Source organism: Pristiophorus japonicus, chromosome 6 (assembly GCF_044704955.1).
Source record: "Pristiophorus japonicus isolate sPriJap1 chromosome 6, sPriJap1.hap1, whole genome shotgun sequence".
Lineage (NCBI taxonomy): Eukaryota > Metazoa > Chordata > Chondrichthyes > Pristiophoridae > Pristiophorus > Pristiophorus japonicus.
In genome coordinates this window covers 179,396,315-179,419,553 of record NC_091982.1, presented here as the reverse complement: position 1 = coordinate 179,419,553, position 23,239 = coordinate 179,396,315, and the positions used below count along the sequence as shown (strand labels likewise).

The 23,239-nt window shown below is 43.0% G+C and overlaps 1 protein-coding gene across 1 annotated transcript in view; it reads right to left on the bottom strand.

Moving 5' to 3' along the window:
• fam131ab (family with sequence similarity 131 member Ab) overlaps nucleotides 1–23,029 on the bottom strand; it is an 82,556-nt gene extending 59,527 nt beyond the window's left edge. The window contains exons 1-2 of the mRNA XM_070882279.1: nucleotides 22,933–23,029; nucleotides 18,484–18,623 (exon numbers count right to left, since the gene is read on the bottom strand). Coding sequence (XP_070738380.1) covers nucleotides 18,484–18,623; nucleotides 22,933–23,029 — 237 coding nt within the window. The remainder of the gene's footprint in view (nucleotides 1–18,483; nucleotides 18,624–22,932) is intronic.
• Nucleotides 23,030–23,239: the final 210 nt, after the last annotated feature.

Sequence of the window (23,239 nt, the reverse complement as noted above, 5' to 3'; positions counted from 1 at the left end):
GTCGCCCACAAGCCGCAGTCATCCGGGCCTGCGGAGCGTTTAAACCACACTATCAAAGAAAGGCTGCGCAAAGAGGCAGGGGACTCACCCAAAGGCTGGGTAGAGGTCGCACCACTGGTCCTCATGGGGATCCGGGCCAGCCAGTCAAAGAGCACAGGGTGCTCCCGGTATGAGCTCATGACTGGCAGAGTCATATGAACCCCCACCCATGTGTTAGCCCCGGTACTCACGGAAGGTAAGCTGAGGGAAGCGAACCGGGACAGCTTTGTCAGGAATCTGTTTGAACACCTTAAACAGATTCACCGGCAGGCTGCTAACAACATGGGAAAACAGCATCGGAGCAACCGACTGCTGCTAGAACCCGCAAGCACCACGAGTGGGAGATAGGGGACCAGGTTACGGTGAGAAACTACGCTAGAGTAGGGGTCTTTGAGGCACTGTACATGCGACCGTACCACATTGCCGACAAGGCAAGCCCCATGATCTATGCCATAAAATTGCCCCGCCGAACAAAGTGGCTCCACATATATCAGTGCAAACTTTTCAACCCAGAGGCAGCAGCTAAACATAAGGGACAGACAAAAACTGTAAACCGCACTAAAGACAGAGACCCCCAGCCAACAACCCCCGACTGTGGAAATCCCACAGGGAACGTGGCAGACCCATAGACTGCACCTAGAGGGGCGGTGAACTGTGTTACCGGAGGAGCGGTCCCCCAAATCATTTGGGACTCGGACGCACCACCAGCAACCGGAGCCTTAAGAAGGACACCATGCACACCACGGCCAAAGTCACTGTGGTCACCAACTTAAATGGTTCAGCCCCGGGAAAGGGACCAGCCGCAAAAGGGCACCCAAGGTCAGAGACCAGCCCACGAGCAGGGACACCCAGCCGGTAGCCTCGGGCAACAAGGGACCCCCAGAAGAGACAGCGGTGGAACAGCCACCATGTGAGAGTCCCCAGCCTGTAGCCCTCAGCCAGGCAGAACCCCCAGGGGAAGAAACGAACCAGGCAGCCACCCCCAAAGGAGCGGTGTGCTGCAGCACCAGAGGAGACGTTCCCCCGATAGTGTGGGACTCAAACCCACGTCCGGTCAGGGTACTTAGATCGGTCTGCACTGTCTAACCCTATCACCTACCTCGCTGGACACCCAGCGGGAGAAGAAGAAAAAGAGAGGGCAGGAATTAACCAAGAGACGGGTGGCAGATGTACATATATAGCGATGTGAATTTAAGGATGTTTAGCAATATGAATTTAAGTATGTTTAGTGAATAAGTTTAGAATAGTGTAAGATTTATCTGTGTAATGATAAGTATATATGTATTAGTTAACTGGGGTAAGGAAAAGAATCTACCTATGCAGCTGTTAAAAGAAGCACAGGCCGGGTAATCCCCGGGAGTAAGAAGAATCTACCGGTATGGCTATTAAGGAAGCACCGGTGAGATAACAAGCAGAACGATTGTGAGATAAAGTTAAAAGCAATCAGCCCACAAGGAACTGAATAAGACAGCCAGTCAATTAAAGACTATGAGCCCAACTTGGAACCCAGTTCCCTTTGTCAAGCCAGAGAGCTTTCTCAGGGCTAGACAATCTGTTTTATGTGCCCCTACAGGAATGAGAGCAGAATGAGAAGGATCCTGTTCCTGCTCGCCCTGATAAGGATGAGCAGCAGCGACCGAGGAGATGTTGAAGAATCCCTCATTTACGGGTGTTCAGGAGGGAGAGCACCGATCGTAACCGCCGGTGGTGACCCCCGAGACGTGGAAGAACTCGCCGTTTACACCCACGAGGGAAGATGGCCAGGGTGGCTGGGATCTAATTCTGCCCGCTACTCCAGCCAGGAAGGTGTTACCTACGGGGAGGCCTCACTTCCATGCCCTCGAATGCGGATCATCACTTCCCGAGTCAGTGTTACAGAGGGAAAGCGTGTGTGTTTGACTTGCAAAGGGAATATTCCCCTGGGAAGATGGTGGTGGCTCAGAAAACTCAGCAAGGACACATGGGACCAAGAATCAGACTGGGAAAGACTCGGTAATGATACGTACCGCACCATCACGGGGACATGGGGAGGAGGAAAAGTGTGTTGGGACAAATGGTGGGAATCCGAACAAGGAATTTATGTTTGCATGTGGGGATCAGAGTATTTGTCCCGCAGGCATATCGATCGCCTTCACCAGGCAATGGCAAGATGAAGGGGAAGGGATGGGGTGGGATTCTAGCCTACATGGATGTGCGGTCCCACACTCCCCACTCCCAATTAACGCCACTGAACTAAGAGCACACATTAAGAAACCCCTACCCACAACCCCGCTAATACGCACAGTGATAGAAAGGTGTTCTATCACCACCAAGGGACCTGGGAACGGATTAGTATTGGTACCGACCGAAAAAGTGTTATATCAGGGGGTACATTATGCAGTAGCTTCAGTAATATTAAACCTTACCAAGATATGCCTGCCTGCACGGTGTCGGAAGGAAACAGAGCTGCTATACCAGGCCCTACTTAGAGACATGTTCAAGAAATTTTATGTTAGACTTTGGAAATGTAGACAAAGCAGACCTATACACCCTAAACGCTAGGGACACCATGGGCTCAGGGAGACCTAGAAGGGGAATCATAAACGACATTTTCACTACCTACAATACAGCATCCTCTGTAATAAATAGCCTAGATGACATAGAACTACAAACACAGATAAACAGTTTAAAGACCCAATTGAGAAAAATCCTGAAACAGAATACCATAGTAGGATCAGAACTACACGAGGACCAGGCTATGACTGTCCATTTAAAAGAAATAGTGGCTGAGCTGGAAAAACATGCACAGTGAATGTACTTATACGGGAGGATAGAAACGCTTCGGACCGGGCTGCACAGAACGAGGTGTGCGTATTGTATGGGGCATGGTTGTTGGGCGAGGGCCGCAGCAACCTGGAGAATTTAAAACAAGGTGTAGTCCCCTCTTGGATCAGGAACAAGCACCTCGCAGTCCTCCACCCGTGCAGCAATTCACTAAGCCCATGCCAGCTCCGCCTAGCCTCTGAAGCCTACCCTGTCCCAGTAGACTGTGGGAAATCTAATCACACCATTATGGGGATAGTATTAAGGATGCCGGTCATGGGTGGGACAGCTCGACCCGCATGGGTATACCGGGTGGAGAACATTGGAGTTATTCAGGGAGGTGCACACATTCGTTTCGCAGCAGTCCCACTCTATGTCATAAAGTGGGAGCACACTGTAACGGGTACTGACCTCTCCGGGTCCCGGAGCCGGGGTGCACATGTAATACTGTGTCCCCAGTACTTAAGTGCCCATTCAAAGTCACAGTGTGGGTTTAAAGCTGCTTGCGCACAGCCTATTAACTGCACCATGGAAGTAATGGCACACGACCATGTCCTTCCATAGGTAGCATACATAGCGGGTGGGACATATTGTGTCACCACCAGTGCACCCCACTACCAACATGGACACTTCTGGTGTCCGGTAAGTGACAGCAGTTTTTGCTTCAAACCTGAGGCATCAGTTCAAGTGGCCCAGGAACGGATTGTCCCCATTCCTGAACCCTCCACTGTCCACCTCAGTGTGAAGGAAAACATTACAAACCTGCAAGATTATGTTGTACATTTTGGCTTTGCAATTCCCCCTCTACCCGAACATCTTACCACTCAGCTAAAAGCCGTAATTATCTCACAAAAACATTTCTATACTCTGAAACAGAAAACCATTGAGATAGGGAAAAAGATTCTTGAGATCATCATTCCGCCTTGGTGGGACCTTTTCAGAAATATAGAGGTCCCAGTCTGGATCCGAATCGCTTCCCACACTTTAGTTATTTGTCAACTTGCGATTATACTTTACTTATGGTGTCTCACTTGCCGAGGGACATCATACCACCTCTATGCTATAACCGAATTGTAATGACTGTATTTGGCCTGTATATTGCATTGCATTTCAACGGAGGATGCAGGGTAATGTTTAGCTAGTATAAATGCAGGGAAGGTTGACTCTCAGGAGCAGGAATTTTGCTTACCTTCATTGACACTCAAGGAGTGTAGAGTGTCAACAGGGGGGACTGCAGTGAGCAAAATTCAACAGAACCCCACTATGTTTGGGCTCATTCGAAAGGAAATTTAATTTGGGCCTATCTGCCGAAAAGTTTGGAACTCTAAAGTGCTTATGGAAGAAACTACGAACTTTAATAGAATTATGAACTTTTACAAGACAAATTCAAGCCTGTGGGCAGTCCTAGGGAACAAAAGAAGCCCACTTGATTATTGGGACTGTCTGGATGTGAGGATTGAGGTAACCTGTCTCGAAGAATGAGTATTTGGAAATCTTCCTCCACAAGAGACATTATCATCACAGCATCACCCAGAGATAGCTCCCCATCAACATGGGTCTGGACAAACCATTTCCAACATATACATCACAAAGAGGCCCAATCCAGCCTGTATGCGAAAGACTAAGCACTAAAGGACATTGCAATTACCAAACTAATATTGCCATCAGGAAACAGTTTTTCGAAGATCAACCCACCCAAGACATATCAACTTTAACGAGCCCACCAAAATATTACAAAGGATTGTGAACAGATTGGGCGGCAAGATTAGAACACTGAAATCGTATAACTGCCCCTGTTTTCAACAGAGGTTAGTGGGGGAGAGGGGTGGTCACTACTACCTCATCATCAAGACAAGGAGAGAAACCAACGTGACAGTTGTAAAACTAACTTCTCCAGCCTTGAAGTCCTGAAGGAAGGAAGAACGAACATCACCATCCACCATTAACTATCAAAGGGGTTGGTAAGCATAAGTCCCTGCCACTCTGGAGTCTAACCTAGCTAGAATTATGTATTGGGAGGTGGGAAGTATAATTTTACTGCAACCCCCTTTGAATGTGTAGTGTATTGTTCTTTATTAGAGTGATTTTAAGTTTGACCTTGTACCCTTTCCTTGTATTGTTCTTTGTTAGAGTGATTATAAGTTTGGCCGTGTATTTTCTTACTAGAGTAATAAGCCTGTATTACCCTGACTGTAATAAAACCTAAATTCTTTGCATCAAACCAGCGTCCTCTGCACTTTTGTCACACCTCCCAAATAAATCCAGAGTACAGAACCCAAGGGAGGGGGAGCGATTCGAAACCGCTCAAGTTGGTCAGAAGGGAACCTGACCCCCTCATAGAGATCCACAACACACCCCAAACACCACCACCCGCCCCCTTAAATAATAGGTTCTAAGATTTGCACAATATATTATGCTAACACATACATAATGACATCTGCAACCAGCAACAAGTTCGCAACACAATATATTACACATGCACTACTTTTAGTATTTAATACAACAAAGTAGATATATATTATGGAATTTCTGCTTTGGATGCAATCAGGAAATTGCACCCAAAATAAGCTTGAAATTGCGCTGGTTAGGTTATGCTTCAAGTTTCCACTAAAATTAATTTGCATAATCACAAACATAAAATCAACAATGAACCAGCACAATTGGGCAGCATCACAGAACATAAAATGGTTTATTTTTGTCCCATTAAAAAGTATTCCTTGATATATTAAAGAGTGGCAACCTGGTGCAGTGTTATTAATACAGTTGAAAATGGGTTTATCACCAAAAATAAAGTCCTCCACCTTTGAGTAACCAGATTTAAAATCATTGAAAATGACATTTATACTGAACCACTTAATGCTCTTATTGGTGTACACTAGTCAGTTTCTTTGCAAATTAAATGTTTTTTGATATGAAAAAACTTTTAAAATGTGCCTACTAGTGCCCAAGAAAATGAGCCCAATTTGAAAAGCCTTCCCAAACCAGCACAATCGGCAGAATCTTTCAATTTCGAGTTGGGGTGTGATCAATTGTGGGTGGGGCCTGATCCAGGTGAATTGAATCTTGAATCAGCGTAAAAGATTATGGAAAACACGAGCACAAGCGGTTTTGGGCATAACTCACCCAAGTTATAAATTCCCAAATTTTTGGAGCTAGTTTGCTGGTTACACTGAAATCTGGATGCAAAACTAGCGGAAACAAGTAGAAATTTTCCTCCAGAAATATATATATTCATTGTACAGAAAATAAACCAGTTAGCTAAAATCCAAGCAAAACACGGGGCTACACAACAAAGGCTAAATGGGAGTCACAAATAGCAGTTCTGTGCTTGTGAATATGTCCAAAAAATTAAAGAGTAGCCAATCACAAGACTAACTGGAAGAACTGGACAAAGATACCCTTGTGCACCTGTCTCTGTTTGCAATGGCTGGTTTGTGCTAAGGTGTAAAATAGCTGGATGCATGACAATACAAAGGTTTCAGATACTACCTTTGTTGTGGATCTGTAAAGCATGCACTCTCATGTTCCGCCACCAGGGAGCGCATCCCCTGAAGTCCCAAGGGATCCCAGCATCCCTTGGGAGCACTGTATATAAGTCGGCCCCTAAGGCCTGCTCCTGACTCTAGAGTGTCTTAATAAAGACAGAGTTCACTGTCACTTTAACCTCCCTGTGTGCAGTCTCATCTGTGTTAGGAACACAACAACTGCCGACGAGTATACGAATCCAACGCAAAGATGCAGCAAACTGTGGGCATCCTGGAGAAGTTCTCGGAGGGTGAGGACTGGGAAGCCTATGTCGAATGGCTAGACCTACAGTACCATTGGTAATGCAGATGACTGAATTTTACAAACATATGAACAATGATGGACAGATAAAGACCATGTGGCCCACCGAGCCTGTCCCACACAATTGTGATACCTTGTGTATCACAACATATTGGGCCGAAGTTTCGGCATCTGGTGAAAACGGCGCACCTCCGAGACTTACGTGACCTGCCTGGGCTCGAAGGTGCGCCGGAATATTCTGCAGCAATTCTCCGGTCCTCCTGGACCATGGCGTGGCGCAGCGTAGTCTCCCTGGGGAGGAGACTGCCTGCAGGGGGGTGGGGCTAGGGATCATGCCTGCCTTCTTCCCAGAGCCAGCAGCATTGCGCAGGCGCGCTGGAGCATGCACGCCTGCGCAATGGCTCGGGAGAGCGTGGGTACCGGGGGGGGAGAACGTGGATACCAGGATGGGGTGGGGGGGCGCGTGGCAACCGGGGTGGGGAGGGGGGGGGAAGAGCGTGGCAACAGGGATGGAGGAGCGTAGGTTGGGGGGGCACTCAATGATTGAAGGGCCAGAGAAGGGAGTGTGGGATGGGGGGCACTCAATGATCGAAGGGCCGGAGAGAGCAGGGGTGCCTCCTTCCAGCCTCTCCCACACACCCCCCCCACCCCCACACACACCCCCCACCCCCCACACACACGCCCCCAACCCCCACCCCCACACACTCACACCCCCTCCCACCGCCCCCCCCCCCACATACACCCCCTCCCACCCCACACACACACACCCCACCCTTCCCCAACACCCCCCCCCCACACACAGAACACACACACACACTCGCACCCGCACCTGCACCCCTCACTGTCAGATACAGAGAGAGAGAGAGAGAGAGAGACACTAGAGAGAGACACTGACAGAGACACCTTCCCTTCACATAAAGGTAGGACTTCTATTTTTTATTGATTGATTTCTTATTACTTTGGTCTTGGTGCTTTAGGTGCAGGGTTCCTTCTAATTTTTATTAATTAATTGCTTATTACTTTTTGTGCTTCATTTAGTGCTTGGTGCTTTAAATGTACTGCTTTGTTTAGTGCTTAGTGCTTTAAATGTACTTTGCTTCTTTAATGTTGTTGTGAACTCTAACTTCCCTTACCCCCCGCTGTTGTGATGTTGATGTGTCCTTTGTGTTTAATGCTTCCCTCCCGCCGTCTCTAGCTGTGCCTGCACTAAACTTAACTCGAGGTAAGGTTTTTCAGAACTTACAAAAGTGGACACTTACTCCATCCTAAGTTAGTTTGTAGTAAGTTTTCACTGCCGAAACTTGCAAAACTGGCCTGAGTGGCTGGACACACCCCCTTTTGAAAAAAAAGTACCTTACCTAAAGCCAACCTAAACTAACTCACTAGAACTGGAGCAAACTAATATCCGGAGAATTGCAATTTCTAACATACTCCAAACTAAACTAGTTGCTCCAAAAAACTAGGAGCAACTCCACCCGAAACTTGGGCCCATACACTCTACCCCACCTGAAACCATGTGATCTCCTGGGAGAGGCAAAAAAAGATAAAAAGCCAGGCCAATTTGGGGGGGGGGGGGGAGAAAGCTGGGAAATTCCTCTCCGACCCATCTTGGCAATTGAAACTAATCCAGGAGATCACTCTGGCTATTAAATTCCCTGCAGTACCCAGCTTCTGTAAGAGGAGATCTCCGCTGCAGGCAGAAACAAATCCAGCTTTCGCTTGAAGGAATTCAATGAGTCTGCATCCACCACATGAAACAGCAGCTTGTTCCAGAGGTCTACTATTCTCTGGGAAAAGAACCACCTCCTGGCGTCTAACCTAGCTATAGCCCTATACAACTTAAATGTGTGACCCCTGGTCCTGCCTAACCTATTTAATTGAAATAAACTGTCAGCTGGAACACTGTCTATTCCCTTCATTATCTTATAAACATCAATCATATAATTTCCCCCTCCTGTTCTAAAGGTATAAAGTTCCAACTCTTTTAGCCTATCTTGATAAAGAAGATGCTTTAGACTTGGAATTAGTCTAGTGGCTCTCTTCTGCAACCTTTCCAGAGCCTCAATATCGCCCACCATGTGAAGAGACCAAAATTGGACACAGTATTCCAATTTTCCTACAAGTCTTCATTGACCAGGTGGTAAACCTCAGTCACAGCCTTCCTTGTAAGCCTCAGCTTCTGCCATGACTGTTGTGGTGGCTTTGCTGCTCTGGGTAGGATCTAGTACACATCATTTATATTCTATGCTCTTTGCATTCCTGCCAAACGTAGGTTCTTCGTAGAACATTTTGTACTGTTCCCCTTTTCTCAGTGCTTTGGTAATACTTCAAAACCACTGTCCATATGAGATTATTAATAGAATAGAGCTTTGAACTGTTCCTCTTCTGACAACAGTAGCACAGGAGCCTATTGCAATTAGCTCCAGCTAGAGAATCACAATGGGAGATTGCCTGTGTCCACTATGTGCAACAGAATCATAAACCGGTTTATAAAATAAAATAAGGCCGTATAATTGTATTACTATAAGTGGCACAATTTTGAAAAGTGTAGATGAACAGAGACACATTGGTGTCCATATACACGGATCAAGGTGGCAGGGCAAGTTGATAAGGTGCTATAAAAACATATGGGTTACTTGGGTTTATAAAAGGGAGGAATAGAATATAAAAGCAAAGAGATCATGATAGACTTTATAAATCACTGGTTAGTCCTCAGCAGGAGTATTATGGATAATTCTGGGCACCCCACTTCAGGAAAGATGTAAAGGCATTAGAAAGCATACAGAGGAGGTTTACCAGGGATGAGGGACTTCAGTTCTGAGGTTGGAAAATTTAAGACTGTTTTCCTTGGAACAGAGAAGGTTAAGAGGTGACCTAATAGAGGTTTTCAAGATGATAAGATTTTGATAAGAGTGGCAAGTGGATCAATAGCCAGAGGTCATAGATTTAAAATAATTGGCAAAAGATCTATAGGGGAGATGAGGAGAATTTTTTTCACTCGGAGTTGTCGGGATCTGGAATGCTCTGCCTGAAAAGGTGGTGGAAGCTGATTCCATAAGTAATTTTAAAAAGGAGTTGGACAGGTACTGGAGGAACTTAAAGGCGGGGCTGAGAGACTAAGCGCAACTGCTCTATCAAAGAGCTAGCTCAGGCACGACAGGCCAAATGTCCTCCTTCTGTGCTGTAAGTTTCTATGATTCTATATAGCACAGAGAGGAAATCCTCCCCATGTAAACCCTTCAACTGGATGGATCTGGGACTTGAGCAGCAGCCAAATTCCGAATTCCAAAACTGCCATATGTTTAAGGAGTGAAAATGAGATCAATCAGCAATTTTGGTTAGAAGATACAAGACTTTCAAATGCCCTTTGATCGTAGGAGGAAGGGAAAACTGAACGGGCCAACAGCATAAAACCAATCCTTTCTGACTTAGCCATTTGGGATGATTTGGCAATCTTGCTCAAAAAGCTTATACAAATAGAAAGGTCAAACCAGAGCTGCTGCAAGTATGCCTTTATATGTTTCATGGTCAATATAAATTGTTTAGCAATACAGGAAAAGTTGCTTCGTATTGGATCTGTGAGTACAATGATACTATCACTGGATCCAGAATGGAAACTTATTCAATTCTTTATTACAACCAACCTTCATTTCAATATTACTGTACATCTCCAAGCGCAAATGCACAGATACATAGTGAAATTATAAACATTTCCTATGAATCCAGCAGAAACTCCTACAAACCAGTAGAAGAGCCATTGTTAAAATACTTTGCAAGTTTGTAATAACCAAACTTGCTGCTGAATAGTTTGATCAGCAGGTGTTCCTTTGAATGATTTAAGCCAAGCCATTAATTAAGTCATGTCATCACAATCAATTCAAAGATAAAAATAAATGTATAACTACACCATAAATCGATACAACACCCCATGAGGGAGAAATTCGCATTGTTTGCACTTCCCATTAGTGCCCCCGGGGAAATTGTGCGGGAGTTAGCAAAGGCGCAAACAAGCAGCACCTCCGCCGGTAGTGCCCCGGGCCGCTGCGCTCACCTGCGCAGCGAACCATTTTCTCCCTGAAGTGGAAATTGGGTAGCACCCAGGGAGGCCGCCGTGGGTGATGTTCGCGCCAGCCTTGCAGGTCGCAAACTGGGCTGCACTCCGCTCGTGGGGCAAAAATTAAAGCATAGGTGCGTGCCACCATTTTGTTTAAATTGCCAACTTACCAATCCGACCTGTCGTTGAATATTTCGCGGCATCCGTGCATCAAAAATATTAGAATACTGCCCTACAGTTGCAGAAGCAATTATATAATGATGCAACAACCCCAATTGGTTATTTATGTACTACAGTCACAATAGCTCGGTAAGTACCACTGAAAATTTGTATTTATTACTTATCTTATATCTTGATTCGATTAACTAAACTGTAGAAGAACTAGTTAGTATTTCTGGTAACTAAGACTGTGTCAGTGCGTAATGCTGCTGTCTCCACTACGCACATAAACCCTTTAGGTATTACTAAAATTATGTAAACAGAAGGGATTAGAATTCTAGCATTAACCTTCAGATTATATAATTTTCTTTGGACATTTCAAGCAGTTTCAGTTTAGATCTTTAACAACAACAACTTGCATTTATGTAGCACCTTAAACGTAGTAAATACATCCCAAGGTGCTTTACTGGACAGTTATCAGACAAAATTTGACACCGAGCCATGTAGAGATATTAGGACAGGTGACCAAAACCTTGGTCAAAGAGGTAAGTTTTAAGAAGCATCTTAAAAAGGAGGTACAGAGACAGAGATGTTTAGGGAGAGAATTCCAGAGCTTTGGACTTAGGCAGCTGAAGGCACAGTCGCCAATGGTGGAGTGCTGAAAATTGGGGATGTGCAAGAGGCCAGAATTGGAAGAATGCAGAGATCTCAGAGGGTTGTAGGGTTGGAGGAGGTTAGAGATAGGGAAGGGAGAGGCCATGGAAGGATTTGAACACAAGGATAAGAATTTTTAAATTGATGCATTGCTGGACCAGGAACCAATATAGGTGAGCGAGCAGGTCAGCATGAAATAAAGCCAACTTCTGAGATTGCAAATGTGCAACACCACATCAAGAAATAAAAATGGGACAGAGCTACTGATAATTACTTTGTTTTGTTTGTAGTGCATACTTGACTAAGAAAACTTAATTTCTTTAAATCTAGTGCCACACTATTAATGCAGAAAAATAAAATAGGGAAGGTGGCTCAACCATGGCTAACAAGGGAAATTAAGGATAGTGTTAGATCCAAGGAAGAGGCATATAAATTGGCCAGGAAAAAGCAGCAAACCTGAGGACTGGGAGAAATTTAGAATTCAGCAGAGGAGGACACAGGGTTTAATTAGGAGGGGGAAAATAGAGTACGAGAGGAAGCTTGCTGGGAACATAAAAACTGACTGCAAAAGCTTCTATAGATATGTGAAAAGAAAAAGATTAGTGAAGACAAACGTAGGTCCCTTGCAGTCGGACTCAGGTGAATTTATAATGGGGAACAAAGAAATGGCAGACCAATTTTACAAATACCTTGGTTCTGTCTTCACGAAGGAAGACACAAATAACCATCCGGATGTACTAGGGGACCGAGGGTCTAGTGAGAAGGAAGAACTGAAGGATATCCTTATTAGGCGGGAAATTTGTTGGAGAATTGATGGGATTGAAGGCCTATAAATTCCCGGGGCCTGATTGTCTGCATCCCAGAGTACTTAAGGAAGTGGCCCTAGAAATAGTGGATGCATTGGTGATCATTTTCCAACAGTCTATCGACTCTGGATCAGTTCCTATGGACTGGAGGGCAGCTAATGTAACACCACTTTTTAAAAAAGGAGGGAGAGAGAAGACGGGTAATTGTAGACCGGTTAGCCTGACATCAGTAGTGGGGAAAATGTTGGAATTAATTATTAAGGATGAAATAGCAGCGCATTTGGAAAGCAGTGACAGGATCGGTCCAAGTCAGCATGGATTTATGAAAGGGAAATCATGCTTGACAAATCTTCTGGAAATTTGTGAGGATGTAACTAGTAGAATGGACAAGGGAGAACCAGTGGATGTGGTGTATTTGGACTTTCAAAAGGCCTTTGAAAAGGTCCCACATAAAAGATTGGTGTGCAAAATCAAATACATGGTATTGGAGGTAATGTACTGGCATGGATAGCGAATTGGTTGGCAGACAGGAAGCAGAGAGTTGGGATAAACGGATCCTTTTCGGAATGGGAGGCAGTGACTAGTGGAGTGCCGCAGGGCTCAGTGCTGGGCCCCAGCTCTTTACAATATACATTAATGATTTGGATGAAGGAATTGAGTGTAATATTTCCAAGTTTGCAGATGACACTAAACTGGGTGGCGGTACGAGCTGTGAGGAGGATGCTAAGAGGCTGCAGGGTGATTTGGACAGCTTAGGTGAGTGGGTAAATGCATGGCAGATGCAGTATAATGTGGATAAATGTGAGGTTATCCACTTTGGTGGCAAAAACACAAAGGCAGAATATTATCTGAATGGCAGCAGATTAGGAAAAGGGGAGGTGCAACGGGACCTGGGTGTTCATCAGTCATTGAAAGTTGGCATGTAGGTACAGCAGGCGGTGAAGGCGGCAAATGGCATGTTGGCCTTCATAGCTAGGAGATTTGAGTATAGGAGCAGGGAGGTCTTACTGCAATTGTACAGGGCCTTTGTGAGGCCTCACCTGGAATATTGTGTTCAGTTTTGGTCTCCTAATCTGAGGAAGGACGTTCTTGCTATTGAAGGAGTGCAGCGAAGGTTCACCAGACTGATTCCAGGGATGGCTGGACTGACATATGAGGAGAGACTGGATCAACTGGGACTTTATACACTGGAGTTTAGAAGGATGAGAGGGGATCGCATAGAAACGTATAAGATTGTGACGGGACAGGTTAGATGCGGGTAGAATGTCCATGATGTTGGGGAAGTCCAGAACCAGGGGACACAGTCTTAGGATACAGGGTAGGCTATTTAGGACTGAGATGAGGAGAAACTTCTTCACTCAGAGAGTTGCTAACCTGTGGAATTCCCTGCCGCAGAGAGTTGTTGATGTCAGTTCATTGGATATATTCAAGAGGGAGTTAGATATGGCCCTTACAGCTAAAGGGATCAAGGGAGAGAAAGCAGGAAAGGGGTACCGAGGTGAATGATCAGCCATGATCTTATTGAATGGCGGTGCAGGCTCGAAGGGCTGACTGGCCTACTCCTGCACCTATTTTCTCTGTTTCTCAAGGTTTAAAACATAACTATAATAAAAACACATCTTATTTCCTTCAAATAGAAACATTACAGTATGATACTATTTGCATACCAGTTATTTTTAACTCTTTGTTCAGACATTATCACCAAACTAAAAACTTAAAAGATAAATTAAATAGTAATTATCTGCAGGGAAACAACCATCTGCGCCAAACCTGGTCATAAAACAGCATTACATTATGTATTTGTAAGAATCTATAATGCAAGTCTTAGGCTGCATTTCAGCTACATAAAGCAGCAGCACTCAAGGTTCTAAAGACAATGCTAAGCAAACAACCACTCTAGTCAACAGTTGATTGTAAAAAACGCAGATAAGCCACCTACCTACCATATGACCAAAACTAGAAAATGGCACTTCCCAAAACAAGAGCTCCACCAAACAAGACACACTCTGAATCAGTTATTTAGTCAACCATTTGCATTCAAATTATTTCATAACATGCCTCGTCCTTCACTACAAACAGATGTCACCCAGCTACAATGGTACATTTCCATAGTAACCAGAAACTATGGACTGATTTCTCCCAGAGGCTGCACTGACGTCACAAGACACACATTTAATTCTCAATGGCTTTAACTAAATAGACTTGGCTATCTCTTTAAAATGTAAAACTGACTAGGAGGTTAAGATCACTATTTGAAAGGCAACTTTTCTAAAACCTAATCTTGTAAAACATTATCTGGCATTGGCTTTCTTATTGCAGTAGCAAATGCAGTTGTGGTGCTCCACAAATATTTGTTTAAGGAGCCACCCAGTGGTTAAATCACAAATGGCAGAACAGTCCTTTTGTTGCATATAGCGGAGAGGAAATATTTTCAATCTCGACAATTGACTATTAAAAACCAGTGGGTAAATTTACTGCCCAGTGAGAAACTGGACAATACAGATCCCAGTCTCCTAAATTAGCTAACTTTAATTGGATTTCCTGCTCCTCAGATAGACAAGAGGAAAGAAAGAAAGAACCACTAGTGACTACTGCAGGAAACAGCACGCATGGATACTAGGTGAGGAGAGGATGAGGCTCGTCCGTAATTCATCCTACCATGAGATTATGATCAAATAGTGCACCAACATTCGGTGCCTAGGTTCACACATCTGTGCAAGATGCCAGCACCCATAGAACCATAATCGCAGAGGTCAGTGCCTTCAGAGGAGCAAATAACTAAAAAAAACACAGAAATTAGGGAGCTAATTAGATGTTGCGTTAAATGTTTTTTTCCCTTTTTCCTCAACTTGCATTTTCTTCATTATTATCGATCAACTGCAATCCTAGTTCTAATAATTTCCTGACAACATAAAATATAAGACTAAATTTAAATGTTTTCAATTTAAAATTGTGGCTTTATGCAGGAAAAATACCATTTTTAAGCATAATATTACTATTTTTGTAAATTATGATACACAAGAAATTATTTTCTGGAGATACTCATGGTTATGTGGTAATCAGTTTCTAATATAGCAGAATTTCACAGATTATGTAACAAATAAAGAAAACAAATTATAACAATCTAAAGAAGCTTGTGCATGCAATCCACCAACATATAAATACTTTCATTGCTTGTTTATTCAGTGGTTCATCTGCAAGATTCAGTCTCATCAGCCCCAAAGAATCTGTTTTGCACACTAGCGCTAAGTCCCCTAGGCATTCATATTTTTCTAGATCTCAGCACTACATAGCAGCCATACAATTTAGATAAGTTAATTGCCATGATCAGATAGAATGAGAAAGATTCCATGATTTATTATGAAATATTGTAACTTTGCATTATTCCCAGCTGAGATAGTTACCCTCCTTTAACCCTTAAAAATGCTGGCACCTTCAAGGAATGTTGTACGTCCTGAAAAGATTTTAAGCTCGTCACCCACACTCTGCAATGTCTAAGAATTATATAACATTACAACAATAATGGCATTTATTATTGTATTAAAACTCGAGAACAATTATAAAAAACATTGCCTCTGTACGGTCTCCTTCTTCATTTCCTTTATCATCTCCTTTATTATTAAATATTTTCCTCTTCCACACCAATCTATATTACTTAAAATCCATTTCTATTTTAAAAGTCTGTTAACTGGTCATGAGTTGGAATACAAAAGTTGAATCTGTTATCGTTGTAAAGCGAAACCTTATTTCATTCATCTCAATTGATTCCAGGAAAGAAAGCAGCTCATTAGGTAGAAGAGCTTGATGAAACAATGGGGATCATTTTTACCTTCATTGCTTTGGGGAGGTAAGCTGATGGAGCAGATTGTCCGTCCATTATACAACCGTAGTGGTAATGAACAATTGGGCGGGTTCTACAATGGACAGGTAATCCACTCCATCAATTTGTTGCCCAAGGGGCGAAGATGAAAATTACCCCCATTACCTAAATTAGCAACCTCGCTGAAAAAAGCCATTGGAATGCCTGGTGTAGGAAACAGATAATGATCACATTTTGGTGCAGCAGTTAAGGTACCATTATAAAGTTGGGCTAAAACACACTGGCCCAAAAATTCTTGTCAAAATAACAGCATAGCATAGCTCGACGTTATTTATGTTCAAATGCCACAGCAACTTCAGGTGCGATAAAATGTAAAACTCCTGAAGTTGCTGTCAGAGATGTAACGCTCTATCCACCATTAGCTTCACGAAAAGTGCATTGCGCTGTCTGGCTCCCCATTCAAGTGCATTGAATGGTGTGAAGTTTCTGTAATCGCATGGTAAATACAAAGTAAACTCTCCACAGAAAGTAGTCAAATCTAAGTACGCTTTTAAATGATGTGATAAGTGTTAATTACTGCCAGACAACCTCACTGGCACGAAAAATTAACTATTACAAGTGTGGCGTCTCATTCCTTCAGGTTTTAATTGTTGTTGGAGATTTTACTTTTCTTACTGTCTCTTTTTTCTCTCTCATAATCCAATCTTTCTTTCCCTCGCTTTCTTTTTCTGTACCTGACTCAACGTTAAATTCACCATTCAGACAATGTGCTGTTAATTTTACAATCCTTCAATTTGATTGGTTAAGGAAATACAGTTGCTTTCCCTGCTCACTCAGATCCCAGATGCCTTGTAGAGGGTGCTGCGCCATTTCCAGCTCACATTTTCAGCAAGTTGCCACGCAAAATACCAGCAACATTAAACAGGCACCTTTCATTGGCCTGTCACTGTAATTTTTAGGCCATTGTTATGGTAGATTAGAAGGAGCCTCACACTGCCCTGGATGCTAACAATGGATGCCTGAAATGGGAATGTGTTCCCTTTTCCAGGACTTCCTTCATCAGCACAAACTCCATCAAAATATGTGGAAATTAAGAAATATGGAGGGTGCATTACAGAAAATAAAATTGTAGAAGCAATTTTAAGCAAGTTAACAACTGCATTAAAATAGAATAGAAAGTAATGTTACACGAGTGCGTTACCAAAGGATTTTTTTTTAAACCCTGCTGAATAAGATCTATGACCCACTCTTTATGGTTATGTATTGGGCTTATAAAATGTTAAAACATAAACTATTTTAAAAAAGGAGCAATTTAGCACTGTAATGAAACACTCAAGTTAGCTGAGGTGCTCTGTGAGGTTTGGAGGACATGAGTAGGCATTTCTGCCCATATAAACTGGTGTCATGGTAAAGAATGAGTTATTGTAACTGTAGAATCTTAATTATGGAACATGCAATATGTTTTGGGCCCATGATGTTCGGATAAAATCAAAATTGTTGCGATACATGATTCTTCCAGCAATTAGTTTTAAATAACATGTTAGTGGGAAATAGTTGGAGTATACATGTAAAAGTTTCATAGGTTGGTTATACAGGTATTAGCATACTTGGCTTTTGATGCATAAACATGTATTTCTAGGTCTATACACATGAAACCAATAGAGAACACTCATAACCCAAAACTAAACTCTACAACAAACACATTTAGAAAGAAATCAGCCATAGGAAATTAATGCAGTGCACTCATTTAAACTATGGGTCAAAGAAGACTAAAGTTACTAGCTTTAGCAAACCTATTGTGCCATTACTTAATTAAGGTATGTTCAATGATCTCTTATCAATCAACCATAATTTTAACCAACTAATAACATTGTACCAGAAATGCTGCTGAGAGACTTGTCACGTCATTACTTTTGATACAGCGTGCATTTTTCACTGTACAAGGTGGAAGTTTGATCAGATCAACTCATAATACAAGACTGCTGTAATCCAAGGAAATTCCATTTAAAAAAGTTACATTTCTGAAAAGATGGCCTTCCATCCCAAAAAGCAAATGACCATCCATTCCATCGCTCCAATGCCAGACCACTCATTTCAACAGCAGGTCAAACTAGAGCCCACATCAATAGGACATTTTACTTACTTAAAAGATTGCTATGTCAAATATTCAGATTTATATATTTTTACACATATTTTAAAACGACTTAAGCATCTATCTAGTTTGCCTGATTTCGCCTCGATAGATTAAATATTTGCTGTCACTTAGGGATTTACCAAAGAGAAGTTTAAAATCGGTGTCACTGTGCTACAATCATGCCTTTATTGTTCTGTAAGTGCACATCCAAAAGGGAAAAAAGCAGCACCTCAACAGTTTCCGGGCTGTCTACTGATGTCTGGTGTGCTAGCCTTCGCACCAGAGAAGTTGTAGTATTTCCCAATGGAAAGAGAGCTGCGGCTGACTTCACTTCCTTCCACTCCACGCGTAAGGTAGTATCAACTGCCACTGTGAAAGACAGAATGCAACACTACTTCATCCAGGATATTGAGAAAACAGATGCTTCGCAACGCAGAAATATACAATTAATTGTTTTGGTAAAACTGACGGCAATTAGTCGACTTTTCCCGATTCTTCCGCTCTTGGCTTAACTCTAAAGCCATTCGCCACGATTAATACCAACTGAACAAGGTCCACGTTTTTAAACAGGTGAAATACATGCGTGTTTCCATTAAACTTAATAAACTGGCACTTTTTTGTTCCAGTACCTTGCAAGTTAATTCGGTGTATTTGAATCAATTTGTTTATGAACCCCAAAGCGACCGCAGTTATCGCAGCATCTCTGATGGCTATGTGTGCACACGTCGAAGCAGCAGTCTTGCTGACTTGTTGTCTCCAAAACAATAGCATGCTGAGATTCCGGGCAGATTAGCACAATACTGGGACACGGCAATGCAGGTTGCTAAGGAAACGCATCGATTTGCAATTGTATGTGCAACTCCCACACAGGCAATATATAAAGGAAGCGAGGGACACAGCAAGCAATCTCGACCTGCAGAACCGGGCTACTCAAAACAATGTCTAATTGGAATCGCAAAAGGTTACACAACGCGTTAGAAACAACATTGTTTGGACGTAACAATATTGAAATGTTTAGAATTGCATCCATAATATTTAATAATCAATCACGGACTAACGCTGTTGACACTGCTGTGCCGATGTTTGCTTTTCCAGACTGGTTCTAAAATAGCAGGAAACTGGAGACGTACCCTGAATGTTCCTTCCAGTGTTCTCATATGAGGCAATTAACACAGTCGAATAAACATTGATTTTGTTATTAAAGATTTTTTTTACAGCTAGAAGCTTAAACAAATCAAACTCCATCTTATTCAGTGCTGTATTTACCCTGTTGCCTAAATATACACATCAGATCGAGATGGTTTATCTCTCATCCATTCTGGTTAGAAATGTGTCGGTTAAAGCTATGTGGGAAGATCCCTAGTGAAGATGATATCAGTATACATGCAGTAGATGTCCACATGGACACTTCACAGCCTTCTACTGACACAAATCAACGGTGGTCCAGTCTACAGTAAATACAGAGGAACATACTGTAAATCAAAAACACGAAGTTTTCAATTAAATAAACTGGATGGATCTGTTACAATAGAAATCTTATGCCAACACAGTATTCTGCTGGAAAATACTGATCGATTCAAATAAAAAGTATCTGCTATTACTAATGAATAGAACTATTCTGCCCGTTCTGGATAGTCACCATTGTACATTTACATATAAATACGGTCAACCCATTTTCTCAAAGTACACCAAGTAGGATCAAACTACATTAATGGAATTAGTGAAAAGCAACTTTGGAACAGGTGTCACGAAGAAACTTCTTTACTCAGTGATAAATGTTTTGAATAATTTGCCAAAACCCGATAATAGAGGCAAAAAATGAAGTTGCTCAAAATACAATTATACGCCAGAATGGGAGAGTTAATTTTAAGAGAATGACCCGCTGACCTCTTCGCAGCCTTGATTTTTCTTGTTTCGTAAACAGTCCTAGTCTGTGAATTGATCATACAAAGTAACATATCTGTATCTGCTTACGACTCCGAAATACGCGTTCCATTCCACTTCAAGTTGATCCCCAGAAAGTGAACAAGCACAGAGCTGTAATTTGAACACATTTATGCAACCACTAAAATCTTGCCCATCCGTTCCTTCTCGCACTGGTTAATCATTTGTATCCTTTCCTTTGTAATCATCATTGTCGTTTCAGCAAATCTTTCACGAGGGTCTTGTGCTTTGACTATGTAGCAAACCTTTACGACAAAGCACAGTTATATAGCCAGATCAACAAGTAGTCCTAATCATAGGCTCTTTCTGCACTTTTCTAAGTCAATGGGGTAGTCTGGTCATTCTCAAAGCGAGGCCTACATCATACTGCCAAACCCACCAGGCGTCAACACCACAGTCCGGCTGCACAAACCTCGACACAGGTAGTCTGAAATGTTAACGCAAGTTGTATGTAGTGAGAATACTCCCACATGTCGTGCGTTTTCAATTCAACTCAATGCAGCTGTATGAACAATTTGGCTTTATTCACAAAAAAGGGAGGCGGGAAAGAGGAATCTATGAAAGAAGCAGCTGGAGGTGGACATTTATCAGTGACAGAATAGCACAGAAGTCGCGTGCATTTCTGGTTTGTCACAATTGCTGAATAATATTCGGTCTGAAAAATGCAAAGTGTCAGTGTGAAGCTTATTCGCTGTTACATCAGCACCACTGGCTATCTGCAATCCTCTGTTGCCATCAGTGCAATGACTGTAGATCGGTACGTGACATATTTTCAATAAAAGTAGGCAGCTGAATGACAATGTCTCTAGTTCCATCCAATGCCTGCAATCTTAACACATCTGCAATCCTCGCAATTTGACAAAAAAACGCACACGATGCGACGGATATAAAGTATTCTCCTGGGATCTAATCATCTGACAAAGGGCGGGAGAAAACCCTCCCGCGGGGGAAGGTCGAGCTCCGCTGTAACTGTGAGCCGCTTTCATGGTAACCGGATCCTTTATTGAAGTAAATTCTTAAATGCTCCCTGGAGAGAAAATGGCCGCTTACTACCGCTCCTGGTATTTTAAGATTAAACAGGAATTATATGTGAGGAAAGTCTGGAACACTGGACACTTAGTGATCGGCTGTATTTATAATCCATATCAAATCATCTCACAGCCCTGGCGGTCAAAAGCCAAGATTGTGTTAATATAGATGTATCAAAATTATGTTAACCTGATCTAAATATATTCGAACTAATTAAAAAACACAAGGAAATCGGCGCCATCTATTCTGGTAGTGGCAGGGAGCGAGCCCTGCTCTCCGGACAATAGTCTGGACAATGAGGTGATGACATTTACCGATTGCAAAATATCTTTTTCATGGCATTTATCCGGACTTGACTGATTCGCTCTGCTCAAGTCCAGCTTTGCGACCACGACTCATCTCTGCAACAATCAGAAGCTCGCCATCCTGTGAGCCCGCCCTGGACTGGTGGCCGTTCTCAGGACCGCAGAGCTGCTGGCCTTGCTGCGAGAATGCCGCGTTGGATCATTTTTCAATCGCTGTACATTTGTGCGCGGATATCTGGCCAAATGTGCAGTGAATGAGAAATATCAATGGAAGAATCGGCGGCTCCAAGATGAGCCACGCCCAGAGGAAAGATGTCGCCAGCTGTGGCCCTCGCCGATTCTCTTCTTTGACTGATTTATCCCATATTCCCAATTTGTGGTTATGTAAAGTTCATTTCACCACCTCATCTAATTTGACCACGTCGAATATCTGCTCATAAAACTCTGGCACCGGTGTTGACTTGGCCTCACAATACAATATCACACAGCCCACAAATATAAATAATACTACTAGCTAGCACCTTTCTTAGCAAGTGTAAATAAGCTCTTGGCAAGTGAAGTACACGGCATCTGGTAAGATGATCTCACCTTGTATTGTGGCATGCTTCGAAACGGGAAGTGATAATTTAAACATTTAATGGCACGGATTTCACTCCGCTCGGTTCCAGCACAGCGTAATCTATTTCTAATCATTTTCCCCTTGCTTGTTACCAAAACTCTCGAATCGGATGTAAAATGCCGTTTGCGATCTAAAGCAATTTAACCCCCGCTGCTTGTTCAACAAAGGCTGGGCAAATAAAGTCAAAGGCGGCGATCTGAAGACTTTGCCTCACTATCCACTGTGTAAATGGAAAGCGTCCATGGGCGCAATCGAGACTTTCATATTGAAACGCTCGATTTAGGCTGCACAATTGTTGAAAAATGAAAGATAAAAACAATCAATTTGGACAAATTATTTCAAAATGAAAGCAATTCTGGCCCTATTGCGTAAAACATGGTCAGTGTTTCGGGGGCATAAACAGGCTGCAGGGTTCTGAGTGAGGTCTGTTACTTGGTAACGGAAATCATGGTCGCATACTAATTGGCTGGTTGATTCCTTCCAAAGCCAGACTAGGCTGAGGGTGGCTACTTGGATACTTCGGTTGATGCAGTTGAGGATAATTGTTATTATAATAATAGCTTAATAGATAGCGGAGAAGAAACAATATTCTGCAGATACAAGGGAATGCTGGAGAACATTAAAGCTGCAGAAAGGTCCACGTTGTTTAAAACTGCCCTTCACCTGGTAAAGCTGGTCCCTCAAATCACGAGGAGCAGCAGCCAATAACCCTTGGCTGTTTTAGAAGCCGTGCATTAGAACTATACCCTGCCCCTGTCCACAATAAGAAAGCAAAGCTTACCAATAGTTGTTTTGGAGCCTATACACCCCATAATCGGCACTTTTAGATGCAAAATTAACCCTTGTTCCAGACTGGAAACATTTCCACAGTACCTCATGGAAATTGAACTCGCAGGGTCTGAAAGCTTAAAGCTTTCCCGGCAGTGTATTCGCGGCGTCGATGTCTTTAATAAAGTGGCTGGCTCTGCTCTCCTGGGCTCGGGCTCTCGCAGAACCACCCCAGCACGTACCAAACGCGTGTTTACGTGGCGTGCGGCGGAGTGTGATTGAGAAGAGACCGCCAGCGCGATCTTTTATGGGCGAGCGGT